This window comes from Mobula hypostoma, chromosome 3 (genome assembly GCF_963921235.1).
Source record: "Mobula hypostoma chromosome 3, sMobHyp1.1, whole genome shotgun sequence".
NCBI lineage: Eukaryota > Metazoa > Chordata > Chondrichthyes > Myliobatiformes > Myliobatidae > Mobula > Mobula hypostoma.
This window is the reverse complement of record NC_086099.1, coordinates 136007382-136021540: the sequence shown is the minus strand read 5'-3', so window position 1 is coordinate 136021540 and position 14159 is coordinate 136007382. Positions and strand designations below refer to the sequence as shown.

The 14159-nt window shown below is 39.3% G+C and overlaps 1 protein-coding gene across 10 annotated transcripts in view; it reads right to left on the bottom strand.

Moving 5' to 3' along the window:
- Positions 1-14159, bottom strand: part of crppa (CDP-L-ribitol pyrophosphorylase A) — a 319593-nt gene that overhangs the window by 263702 nt on the left and 41732 nt on the right. For all 10 annotated transcript variants that reach the window (XM_063042300.1, XM_063042303.1, XM_063042307.1 and 7 more), the window contains 2 exons: positions 10293-10397; positions 4492-4537 (listed from right to left, as the gene is read on the bottom strand). In XM_063042300.1, the coding sequence (XP_062898370.1) occupies positions 4492-4537; positions 10293-10397 (151 nt within the window). The remainder of the gene's footprint in view (positions 1-4491; positions 4538-10292; positions 10398-14159) is intronic.

The window sequence follows — 14159 nt, the reverse complement described above, 5'->3', positions numbered from 1 at the left end:
TACCCACTCCTGAGGAGGGCTTCAGGAGTAAACCCCAAGGGAAAAAAATCTGGAGCTGGAGTCCCCAAGGCACTCCTACGCTGAGTTCAACACTGACTGGAACCTCCAGGGATGCTACCGGTACCAAATTGTACCAATTTCTACCATTCCTTTGGGTTCATCAGATGTGTGGAGAGGGGGAGCTTGTGACATGGGCATAGCTTGCTTTCCATATTGTATTCCCCAGGCTTGCTAATCTGGACGAATAGGGCGCAACATCCATGGTCAACCCTGACAGACAGAGGCCTCACTCACTCACTAACGTGTCATCATAAACAGCCCTGACATTCATTTTCTAGTGGGCACACTCAACAAACCTATAGAATAATAACCATAACAGAATCAATGAAAGACCACCCAACCGGGGCGTTCAACCAAAGGGCAGAAGACAACAAACTGCGAATACAAAAGAAGGAATAATAATAAATAATTACGCAATAAATATCGAGAACATGCGATGAAGAGTCGTTGAGAATGAGTCCATTGGTTGGGGGAACAGTTCAATGATGGGACAAGTGAAGTTATTTCCTTTGGTTCAAGAGCCTGATGGTTGAGGGGTAGTAACTGTTCCTGAACCTGAAGCTCCTGTACCTCCTTCCTGATAACAGCAGTGAGAGGAAAGCCTGTCCCGGATGTTGGGAGTCCCTGTTGATGAATGCTGCTTTTCTGCAACTCTATTTCATGCAGATGTGCTCGATGGTTGGGAGGGCTTTACTTATGATGGACTGGGCCATATCCACTACCGTTTGTGGATTTTCAGTTCAAAGGCATTGGTGTTTCCATACCAGGCTGTGTTGGAGTCATTCAATATATTCTCCACTACACATCTATAGAAGTTTGTCAAAGTCTTACATGGCAAGCTGAATCTCCACAAACTCCTAAGGAAGTAAGTCTTTCATCGTAATTGCACTTATGTGCTGTGCACAGGACAAGTCCCCCAAAATAACAACACCTTGGGCACTGGTATAATTGACCCTCTCCACCTCTGATCCTCCGGTGAGGACTGACTCACAGTCCTCTAGTTTCCCTCTCCTGAAGTCTATAATTGGCTCCTTAGTCTTGCTGACATTAAGAAGTCGTTGTAATGACACCACTCAGCCAGATCTTCAATTTATATGCTGACTCGTCACCACCTTTAATTTGACCTATGACAATAGTGTCATCAGCAAACCTGTATATGGCACTGGAGCTGTGCTTAGCCACAAAGTCATAAGTGTGAAGCAAGTAGAGCAGGAGGTCTAAGTACACAGCCCTGTGATGCATCCGTGCTGATAAGATTGTGAAGGAGATGTTGTTGCCAATCTGAACAGATTGGGGTCTACCAGTGAGGAAATCCAGGATCCAATTGCAGAAGGAAGTATTGAGGCCAAGATCTTGGAGTTTATTGATTAGTTTTGAGGAGATGATAGTACCAAAAGTTGAGCTGTAGTCTATAAAGAAAATCCTGATGTATGCATCTTTGCTGTCCAGATAGTCCAGGGTTGAGTGAAGAGCCAATGAGATGGCATCTGCTGTGGACCTGTAGCTCCGGTAGACAAACTGGAATGGATTCAGCTTCTCAGCCAGCAGCTTATGTGTTTCGTCAACAACCTCTCAGAGGATTTCATCACTGTGGAGGTCAGTGCTACTGGATGATAGTCATTGAGGCAGGTCACCAAGCTCTTCTTGGGTACTGGTATAATTGATGCCTGCTTGAAGCAGGTAGGTACCACACATTGCAGAAGCAAGAGGTTAAAGATCTCAGTGAGCACACTAGCCAATTGATCAGCACAGGTATTTAGTACTTGACTAGGTACCCCATCCTGGCTGGATGCTTAATGTGGGTTCACTTTCCTGAAGGTTGCTCACATGTCGACTTCAGAGGCTGAAGTCCCAGGATCATTGGGGGATGTGGGAGTTTGTGATGGTTTGAATCTGGAAGTGAAGTCCTGCTGTTGCCTATGTCGCTTGATTTAACTTTATAAGAGCTAATAGTATTCAAGCCCTGCCACAACTGAGGAGCATCCTTCATTGACTCAACTTTGGTCTGGAATTGCCACTTCGCCCATGAGATGGCTTTCCTGAAATCGTACTTGGACCTCTTGTAACTTTCTTAGTTACCAGATTTGAAAGCCTCTGATCTAGCTCTCAGCAGATTTCGAATCTCATGGTTCATCCTGGGCTTCTGATTGGGAAGACTTGGAATGCATTTGTGGGTACACACTTGTATAGTATAATCAAAAAGAACTTTCTAAATGGAATTTGATAAGTTGTTGAAGGGGCAAAAATTACAGAGATGTGAGGAAAGAACAACAAAATCGGCTAAAAGAGGAGAAAATCTGCAGATGCTGGAGATCCAAGCAACATACACACAAAAAGTGCTGAAGGAACTCAGCAGGCCAGGCAGCACCTATGGAAAAGAATACAGTTGATGTTTTGGACTGGACTATATTGAATCTAATACATGCTTTACTAAACTTTCACAAAGTTTTCTCATTAAAACCTCTGAAGAAAGCTTCCTGCTCAGGTGATTTCTGAGAAGGTGTTTAATTCCTTGCCCAGCTTTGTATGCAACGCATTGCAAGGGCAGTAGAGTGAAAAAATAACTTGTCTTCAAAGACGTCGCCTTGGATTGGAGACACGTCTGCATGCCATATGCTACAATATCAGCTTCCAACCCCATCAACGTGGATCGCCGAGCCCTGCAAGTCAAGTTAGAAAGTGATGCATCGATTGTGTCTTTGCGATACTCATGCAAAACCATGATTATCACAGTTGCTGCACGGGCCCATCCAGAGCTGAAGCAAGAATGAGATCAGCATATGCTAAGTGCAAAGCTGAAATGTTAATTGAAAAAGATCGTGTAAACATGGAGCAAACGTGTCTGATTCTGTGCTGCAAAGTTTATGTAATTCCACGTAAATGGCAACAGCAGGCATAAATGGTCTATGACTTTAATGGTATAAGTTTTATGTTAACATGATCTATCATTTCTGTTCCTGCCTTTGTTGCCCATTGTCTTTTTAGTCATCTACTGCCTGCAAGTAAATAACCCATTCCATGAGCCTGGCACAAATCAACAACCAATGGAACTGAATTATACAATAATTTAAGTGATCAGGATTTATTTCACACCAAATTAAGAAAATAATTGCTTGTAAATGACATTGCAAAAAAAATGAGTATGATGTTTCTAACTTTTTTTCCAAGTTTCATAGGGAATACTTTAGATGATCTGAAGGAAAATTATTTGACTCATCATTTTACATTGTGATTAAAAACAAATATTAAGTATTTTATTCACATTCCTATGAAAACAGGGACATGGAACTAATGTTCAAAGTCTAAGTGCTGTATATGAATATTTTTAAAGTGTGGATAAACATGAGTGATTCTACAGCAGCACACACAATGATTCTTCTACACAGGGTGAAACAAAAGCACATTTGTTATTAGACTGATTTAAACAGTTTAACCAACTTCCTCCTCCACCAGCTTTGACTTCAAGAAGTGTTTTTCTTTCATATAACTGACTTGGTTTGAGTATGATTAAATACATAAGGAAAGATGAAAAGACTCCTGGATCAATTAAGTAGGTTTCATTAATTCACCCAGAATGCTGATAATTCCAAATATTTAATTTCCTGTGATAAAGTTAGGAAATATGCTTCCTCCTTCCCAATTGGTAAACGGTAAGACCAGTATTTGCCTGCTTCTTATCCCATAAACATTAGAGTAATCCAGGTTGTTCAATGCCTATAACTTTCCACAAAGAGTATGATGATTTCCATCTGGATATACCTTCATAATTCTGATACTAACTAAGTATTTATCCAGCACTAACTACACTATTTCATTGGCTTTCATATAATCACAACTTCCTTTTGCTTATTTTATAACATCAAAAATGAGAAGAATGGATGTAACCAAATAATTTAATCTATTGAGTAAAAATGCTCATTCTTTAATTTGGGAATGTGTGTCGATCTTTTTGATTGCTGGAGCATATTTTACATTTCTCCACATGATATTTCAGCCTAAGTTGTTCATGCCCTTTTGATCAATGAATTTATCTTCATCTTCAATACATTAACAGAAACTATATTAATTATGACACCAAAATCTGAAGCAGCAAAATGTTGTGATATAGACAAACTTTAGTTACTTCTGTCCAGTGAGAATTTATATTGCTGATTTTACTTGGTTATCACTACGTTAATAAGTAAATTTGCTACAACTAGTCTTGTGAAACAAACTTAAAGATATATTTCTGTTTACGAGAAATTAAAAACCTGTATTCTGAAACCAATATTTTAAGTTGCATCTAACAGTCAATAACATTCCTACTTTTGCAATATATTTCAGTGAAAAATGGCATCACAGAGTATAGAGATTATATGAGTTGAGCTAACACATATTTAGTTCAATGAAGCTGCAGAAACAATTTGATTCAACATATAAATAAGCACATACCCTTGACAATTGACTCAGCTGCATAGAGGTCCCGTTTGTATGTCACCTAAAAGACAGACAAATCTGATTAAGTTCAACTTAGGAAAAATAAAATCTATATGCAATGTAATCATAGTCTGAAGTCACTTCTTCCATTAATGGCACATACAATTCATATGCTGGAATAGGTATCACTGAACCCATTAAAAACAACACAAGCTAAAGCATAAGAATGTGGGTGTCCTATAAGAGTAAACGGTATGAGTTTGGGTGCATTACCAGCAACCAAAGCGCTAAGTGGTGACTAAGTTGGAAAACAACAGAATATGTGGTATATAGTGCATGCAAATACAACTGAAAACCAAACTGAATGCAGAAAATTAAGATACAGGAAAGGAAATAAAGGTAGTGAGAGATGAGTGGATTAAACCTACCAATTCCCACTGTTACCTTGACTATTCCTCTTCCCACCCTGTCTCCCGTAAAAATGCTATTCCCTTTTCTCAGTTCCTTTATCTTCACCACAAATCTTCCCAGGATGAGGCTTTCCTTTTCAGGAAATCAGAAATGTCTTCCTTCTTCAAAGAATGGGGTTTTCCTTCCTCTACCACTGATGCTGCCCTTACCCACATCTCCTCCATTTCCAGACATCAGCACTCACCCCATCTTCCCACAGCCTTAACGGTGATTGAGTTCCTCTTGTCCTCACCTACCAGCCCATGAGCCTCCACATCCAAAACATCATTCTCCACAACTTTTGCCATCTTCAATGGGATCCTACTATCAAACACATCTTTACCTCCCACCCCCACCCATCTCACTTTCTGCAAGGATTGCTCCTTCAGTGATTCCCTTGTCCATTCAGCCCTCCCCGCCAAGCGACCACCCTGCAAGCAACAGATATGCAACACTTGCCTATTTACCTCTTCCCTTATCTCCATTCAGGGCCCCAAACAGTCCTTCCATTTGAAACAAAACTTCACCTGCAAATCTGCTGGAGTCATCTATTGTATCCAGTGCACATGACGCAGCTTCCTCTACATTGGTGAGACCCGACGTAAATTGGGGGACTGCTTTGTCGAGCATCTCCACTCCAGCCATCAAAAGCAGAACTTCCTGGTGGCCAACCATTTTAATTCCTATCCCCATTCTCGCTCTAACATGTTACTCCATGGCCATCTCTTTTGCAGTGATGAGACAACTCTATGGGTGGAGGAGCAACACCTCACAATCCATCGAGGTAGCCCCCAAACTGATGGCATGAACATCAATTTCTCCTTCCAAGTAAAAGAAAAATCTTCCCCCTTCTTTCTTCTTCTGTTCTCCACTCTGCCCTCTTAACTCTTCTCACCTGCTTATCAGTTCCCCTGGTCTCCCTCCTGCTTCCCTTTCTCCCATGGTCCACTGTCCTCTCCTATCAGATTCCTCCTTCTCCAGTCCTATACCTTTCCAACCCAGCTGGCTTCACCTATCACCTTCTACCTGGTGTTACTTCTACTCCCCCACCTTTTTATTCTGGCATCTTCCCCCTTCCTCTCCAGTCCTGAAGCAAGGTTTCGGCTCAAAATGTCGACTGCTAATTGATTTCCATAGATGCTGCCTGAACTGCTGAGTTCCTCCAACATTTTGTGAGTGTTGATTGCGAGTAGTGTTCAAGAGGGTTCAATTATATCTCAACAGGTCTATGACCCTGTTTTGGACCCAATAAATGAAAGCAGCATATCCAGAGAAGGGTCCTGGAAAACATGATAGGTTGTGGACCAAGTATCAGTAGAAGAACACTTTGGGAACAGTAATCATTATACCATAAAGTTTAGATTTGGAAAGTAGAAGGGCTAAAAGCAATCTAGAGGAGAAGGGCTGACTTCTGCGGAATCAGGGGATATATGCTGGATTAAAATGGAATTAAAGACAGGCATGCTAAACTAGGTGACCTTTAAAAAAAAAAGAGATATTTCAAGAGAGCTAGGTACATTTGAACAAGAGGTGAAGGTATAAAATAACAAACTTCGGAACTCGCTAGATGACTAAGGACATAGAGAAAATTATGACACTGGAGAGGGGAGGATGTACAATCAAGTGAATAATTCATGAACAAGACTGGATATGGGAATCTGAGAGAAAAGCCAAAAGTAAAATAAAAAAGGTAAAGAAAGAATGATTACAGAATAGCAGATGGCATAAAAGGGAACACAAAAGCTTTATCTAAGCAAATATTAAGATGGAAATAGCAGAAACAGGTAATTACGGCCAATGAGGTAAAAGATCTACTGATGTATAGGGTGAGGCCGGAATATCAAGAAAAAAAGATGCTGTCAATATGGGGATGAGGAGAAAATTAAGAAGCAGGCATTAGAAACATAGGTTTTGCTTAACATAAACAAGTCAACATGGTCCAGATGAGATGCATCATAAATTGCTGAAAGATGTGGTGGTGGTGGTTGTTTCAGAAGAACAGTATTATCTTTTATCCCTAACATGAGAAATACCAGAGAAATGGAGAAAGGCATTGTCAAAAAAGATACGCTAGGCCAGGTGCTGGATAAGCTTCCAGATAAAATATAATCAAGAAACTTGGGAGAAATTTGAGTTAACGAGGGTTAACACAAATTTATTAAAGGAAAATCATGTTTAAATATTCTGCTGAGGCAACTGAGAAGGCAATTCATTCAATATTGTCTATATAATATTAAGTAGTCATGTAATGAAGTCCCATATAAAAGACCAGTGAACAAATTGAGGCTAACAAAATAACAGAGTCAAGTTTCAGCATGGATCAAACAAAACGTAGAAAATAAAAATAGGCAGCCATGGTTCTCAGATTGAAGATTGGTAGGCAGTAGTGTTTTTCAGCAATCAGTGCTTGGACCTGCGTTTTCATAAATATCTTGGATATTCGTGTCAATTTAGTCATTTTTTCCCTTGTTGGCCTTGAATCAAATTTCAAACTCCCATAAGACCCTAAAGTTGGAAGTACAGTAACCAGTGAGGAAGACAGCAATGGACTCGAAGAAGACATTGATAGGTTGACAGATTGGGCAGACAAATGCAAGATGAAATTATTTCAGATAAATAGTATAAAACATTGTAACCTTCAATATAAAGTGAATGTAAAATAAATTCAATTTTTACCGAAGTTTACATGCTATACTTTCAACTCCTTAAAGTAGATAAAAAGTTAAATCAGAGCAGTTTATCTCATATTTTTACCATTAAAACAGCTCAATTAATCAGTTAATCTCACAATTTCTTTACTGTTTTGATGAACTGTTTCCTTACAAAGAAATAGAATCAGTATTTTCAAATACTAGACTTTATAGTTTTGACATGTATTCTCAAATAAAATTGTATGACACAAGAATTTAGGCTTGGAAAGTCACTTGTCTTAGCTTGAGCTGCCCCTCTGTTATAGCAATCCAAAGCTCATCTTACTTCCCTGCATCATTTATTATGGCTTTCCATTTATGAAATATACCACTGTCTTCCCTTATCATCAGCAATGGTCTGGGTCTTAACAATTCCTTGTAACAAAGGATTTCATGCTCCAATTACCTTTGTGCAGAGATATTTTTACAAACTTCTTATTCTATTATTGAATTTTAATTGATGAGTTCACAACACAAATTTCCTAACCACAAAAATTGTCTACCGTCACAAATTTTGTTAATACTTTTTATCAGTTTAATCTACCCAGAATTTACACACCCAGATCCGCATAATCAAATGGGAGATATTATGTGATTCAGTGGAGTCACAAATCTTCCCACAGCTGAGAGACTACCAAGGAGGAAGACAATCACAGCAAAAACTAAGTTCCTAATCTACTAAGCAACTCATATGCTGCTCTAAGGGCACGAGTAGATAATTGGAGAGGAAGAGAAGTATACCCTACCAAAGAGAGGATGGAATAGGAAGCCATCATGTTATACAGAAGGAATGTAGACCAACACTCAAGAATGAAAAGGATTTGATTAGAATGTAAGAACTCTGATGATCGAAGTCCATAAGACCATAAGACAAAGGAGCAGAAGTTGGACATTCGGCCCATCGAGTCCACTCCGCCATTTTATCCTGAGCTGATCCATTCTCCCATTTAGTCCCACTCCCCTGCCTTCTCACCATAACCTTTGATGCCCTGGCTACTCAGATACCTATCAATCTCTGCCTTAAAAACACCCAATGACTTGGCCTCCACTGCCACCCGTGGCAACAAGTTCCATAGATTCACCACCCTCTAGCTAAAAAAATTTCTTCGCATCTCTGTTCCGAATGGGCGCCCTTCAATTCTTAAATCATGCCCTCTCGTACTAGACTCCCCCATCATGGGAAACAACTTTGCCACATCCACTCTGTCCATGCCTTTCAACATTCGAAATGTTTCTATGAGGTCTCCCCTCATTCTTCTAAACTCCAAGGAGTACAGTCCAACAGCGGACAAACGTTCCTCATCTGCTAACCCTCTCATTCCCGGAATCATTCTAGTGAATCTTCTCTGTACCTTCTCCAACGTCAGCACATCCTTTCTTAAATAAGGAGACCAAAACTGCCCACAGTACTCCAAGTGAGGTCTCACCAGCGCCTTATAGAGCCTCAACATCACATTCCTGCCCCTATACTATATTCCTCTAGAAATGAATGCTAACATTGCAGTCGCCTTCTTCACCACCTACTCAACCTGGAGGTTAACCTTAAGGGTATCCTGCACGAGGACTCCCAATTCCCGTTGCATCTCAGAACTTTGAATTCTCTCCCTATTTGAATAATAGTCTGCCCATTTATTTCTTCTGCCTAAGTGCATAACCATACACTTTCCAACTTTGTGTTTCATTTGCCACTTCTTTGCCCATTCTTCCAATCTATCCAAGTCTCTCTGCAGACTCCCTGTTTCCTCAGCACTACCGGCCCCTCCATGTATCTTCGAATCAGCAGCAAACTTAGCCACAAAGTCATCTATTCCATAATCCAAATCGTTGATGTACAACGTAAAAAGAAGCGGCCCCAACACGGACCCCTGTGGAACACCACTGGTAACCAGCAGCCAACCAGAATAGGATCCCTTTACTCCCACTCTCTGTTTCCTGCCAGTCAGCCAACGCCCTATCCACGTATGTAACTTTCCCGTAATTCCATGGGCTCTTATCTTGTTAAGTAGCCTCATATGTGGCACCTTGTCAAAGTCAGTTCATACATCTTCATCCCTCGTAAATTCACCATCAACCTCACACCCTGCACTGTGCAGTAACTCTCTACCAAACAACATGTAGTAATAACATTCTTGAGTCCTATCCCATCCTTGCATACTTCACACTTATAGCACATTAACACCCACAACTCAACTTCCACAAAATGCCAGCTATCCAACTAAGTCAAATCAGCAACCAAATCACAATTCATCCCTCCTTTGCAGGACACCATGACACAGAACTGTCAGCACCAACAGGCTGTTGGTACCAGGAACTAATCAGGTGATAGTCCTCACTTTTCTCAAAGCTGTTGACTCAGACTAAAAGCCAATGAGACCATTGAGGGCAGTGGAATGTTCATAACTAATCTCTCAATTCCACGTATCTCAAGGTCTATCATAAACAAAAATAAATTAATTCCTCTTTCTATTCCTTAATAATCTATAATTGATTTTGTTCTAAGACAAACATCAACATTATTTTTAAAACCTAACTCTCATGGAAGCTTTCAACAATATTGTTTTAGTCTCTCTTAACCTCTTCTGAAAAGGTTAGAGCAACAGTAAAATCCCAGCCCTGGCCAAACCATGGTTGCAATTTTATTCTAATAACGACAGAAATATTTTTTTTTCTTCTTACCTTCCACAGATCAGGTGGTCCATCAAGGAGCTTTGCAGAGACTCCACAGTACTGAAGAGCTAAATGAAGACACTCCGTACCATGCTCAAAATCATAATCTGTGCACTGTAACAGAAAATGTAACTGCAAATTACATGGAATATCTCAAGAAAGGAAATCAAAATACTGCTGATGTTTTAACTTCCAATTGTCTTTCTACAAGAGTAAGAAAAGTAAACAAATCTCTAACCTGCTATAATTTAACAGTATTTACTCAGCCACCACATGGTAAATTATTTAATAATAGACATGTTTATATTTTCAACATTTGTCCACATACATTTGGACATAGGTGTCCATACTGTCTTACACTGTACACTAATGGAAAGTGTAAAGGAATTAATCTAAAAAGGCACTGTAAAAGAACATAAAGAAAGGTAAAGCATGGGTCTTGATATGAGATACCATCACCAAACTGATCATGAGTCAGTAACAGCAGTCTTCGCTCATGGAAGTCTCATTTGCCTTTGGAGACAGGATAGAATGTCACAGGGGAGATAACATGAGAGTCACTGCTGCACAGAGAGAAAAAAGGAGGGAGAATGCATCTTTTTCTTGAAAGGGACACACATTTTTTAAACAGAGATCAAAATTAAAAATTCTGCCAATTACACATGTGGAAGGTAACACAGAATATTGAGGCAGGCAATGAAAAGTAGATAAAGTTAATAGAACTGAAGGTGGTCAACTTCCCAAGACAAATTCTATCCCATTGTTTATGATATTCCCTTGTTCTACCTCTTCTCATAATCCCTTCCCTCACGGCCAACAGATTAGAATGTTTATAAATCACCGCAGTATTTCCTAAGGACTGTCACACTGGTTCAAACAAGAATAATAGCTTCCTTAGTGACCTTTACTTCTTTAGAGGTAACAATATTTGCTAATAATTCAGTGTTCTCTTTTACTTGCAACTTCCCAGATACTTATACTTTATTGCCGCCAAACGATACTAGAACGTACAATCATCATAGCGATATTTGATTCTGCGCTCCTCACTCCCTGGATTACAAATCGATAGTAAATATTAAAAATTTAAATTATAAATCATAAATAGAAAATATAAAAATGGAAAGTAAGGTACTGCAAAAAAACTGAGATGCAGGTCCGGATATTTGGAGGGTACGGCCCAGATCCGGGTCAGGATCCATTCAGCAGTCTTATCACAGTTGGAATAGTTGAATCATGACTGCACACAATAAAACTAGGCAAGTTTTCAGGTTTGTGTTGGCAAGTTGCAAATAATATTTCAACCACGTAAAAACTAGCAAATCACCACTTCTAACAAGAAAGAATCTGATCTCTTCACTGTGATATTCAACATATTGCCATACTCAAAAGTTCCACCAACAAAAACATTATCTCATCCCATTCAACACCCTTAAACATTCACTCCCTACATCACCAACACAGTGTGCGCCATTCACAAAATGCACTGTAACAACATATCAAGGCTACGCTGAAAACAGCTCCCAGATCTTTACTGCCTGAAGGGACAAGGGTAGGAAGTGCATAGTTGCAGCTCCCTGAATATATTGCTGGTATTTCATCAACATTAGCTCCCAAATCCTGGAACTCTTTACTTGTGAGTATATTTTCCCAAACAAAGCACAATGACTTAAGAATCTCTTGTACTAGAAATTCAAGTATGATTAAAAATGGAGAATAAATCCCCAATAGTGCCTACAACTTATAAATCAATTTTTAAAAATTGCAAGCACTACACCCAAATGCTTATAGTTAAAAACTTAATGCCTGGTTCAAAATTCAACATTTATTTTGTAAAACCGAGTGACATTACGAAAAACTAGAGTATAAATTTGTCTTTGGTCACTGGTGCAAACCAGTTAATATATCAGCTGGCCACACATCCTGCTCTGATTATTCCTATTCCATTGACTTCAAATACATCCCGCATCCTCTGTCACTCAGACTGTCAGCAGCAGGAGGAGAATATTTAAAAGAGTTTGTCACTTGGAAAACCCATTGCCCTACATGGAATATACTCTAGCCTAATATCTAGACCGGTGGTAACTGACCAACTATTTAAATCATTTCACACCATGCTTTGGAGCAGTCCACAGTTCCTGTCACTGGCCTTAGTTTAAATTTTAGAAGTATTTTCCTCTCACTTGAACATGTCCAGCATATCATGTGAGCAAAAGGAAAGGTTAATCCAGTCAGGGCTATAGGGTAGCCTTGTGAATTTATGGTTGCTTGGTAACCATCCCAGCTGGCATGTTTGGCTAAGCTGAAAAGGAAAGGAAAGAAACTGGACTCAGTTGCCCCCTCTTTCACCAGCTGGAGTGGGGTGTAGGCATTACTCAGGATTGGAAATAAGACTCCGAAGCTCATGGATCTGGTGTTGAAAATTATGGCTGAAAGCAAAGACACTTCACCAAGCATGCAAGTGTTTCTGAATCTAAAGCCAATATTGTTCTTTACAACATTAAAATGAAAATGGGTATAGGATTAATGATTAATGTGTTAGCAAGAGCTGGCTTCCGAACTGAAATTAGATCTATAAATTGCATGTTCTTCCTCATCAAAAGGCATCTCTGTTTCCAGTAGTTTTGTTTTGTTTTGTTTCCACACCCAGACTTTACGTTAAGTCTCTGCTCCACATCACAATCATCATTCATGAGAATGACAGTTGCATTTTGTGGTCTGTAAAGGCTTCAGTTACAAGAAATAATAGAGCTGCCACCTTTACAATAAAGGGTATATTATTTAATCTAATCTTAAAATCTCATCTGTCCTTTTCTGCCTTACCAAACAAAGGTATCTTCCTCCTCCAGAAAATCCACAGGCAGCCATAGAATGAATGTAGCTACTTGCATCTTATTTCTATGTCCACATTAGTTTCAATATGAGTGTGATATGCCTAGCCACAGCACACTGACAATTTCTGTCAGGGTACAGTTCTTCATTTAAATATGCTAGGGAGTAATTTGGAGGTATGGGAGTACAGCAGATATTAATTCAAACAAGAACCAGTCTTCAGTTCTTGATGTAAATTGCAAGCAGTAAAATTGAAGTTAAAAGCACAGACTGGTCCACAGACAAAGAGATGTGATTTGCAAACTGGTGACAATGGCTTGTTCGCATGTGCATCAACGAAATGTTAAAACAATCTGCTTATGCTAATTGACTTGCATCAAACCAGGCAACATGGCTAAGTTATTTTCACAATTGTGACTTGAATTTAAGCTCACAGACCAGGCAAATCAAACACAGTCACAGGTATATTGTAGCTGCAATCACTAGTTGATCTATTGTATACTCAGAGAGTCTGCTCACACAGATACTCTTGGGCGCCTGGCTCTCTGTCTTCAGAAGGTTTTAGAATAACTGTGTCAATTAGTTTGTCCCGGGGTGTTTGAACATTCAGATGTGTCTCCCACTGTAGATAAATAATTCAAAGCAAACATTGTCAACCTAAAGTATTGAAGTAAATGATGTCATTGTAACTACTGAAATTGTCTTGTATCACCTACTGTTACCTCTGATTTTAAGGGTATAAAATGTGATGTACTTTTGAATTTGCAAGACTGAGTGTCTCCAGAAGAATGCCTGCTTGTCGTGATGAATAAAGATTTCTGTCTCCTGCTCCAGTATCTTTCCAGTGACTTTGATCACAGTAACAACAAATATATTAAATTGCCTGTAAGATTAATATGTACCAACTTCATCACTTCAATATTCAAACCTGTTCATTCACAAATTCAGTAACCTTTATAATTTTCAGGCATGTAATTTCAGAAGCTTAAACTAAGCAGCATTTTAAAAAGAAAATTAATTTTCACAAATCAAAGTGGATTTCAATTT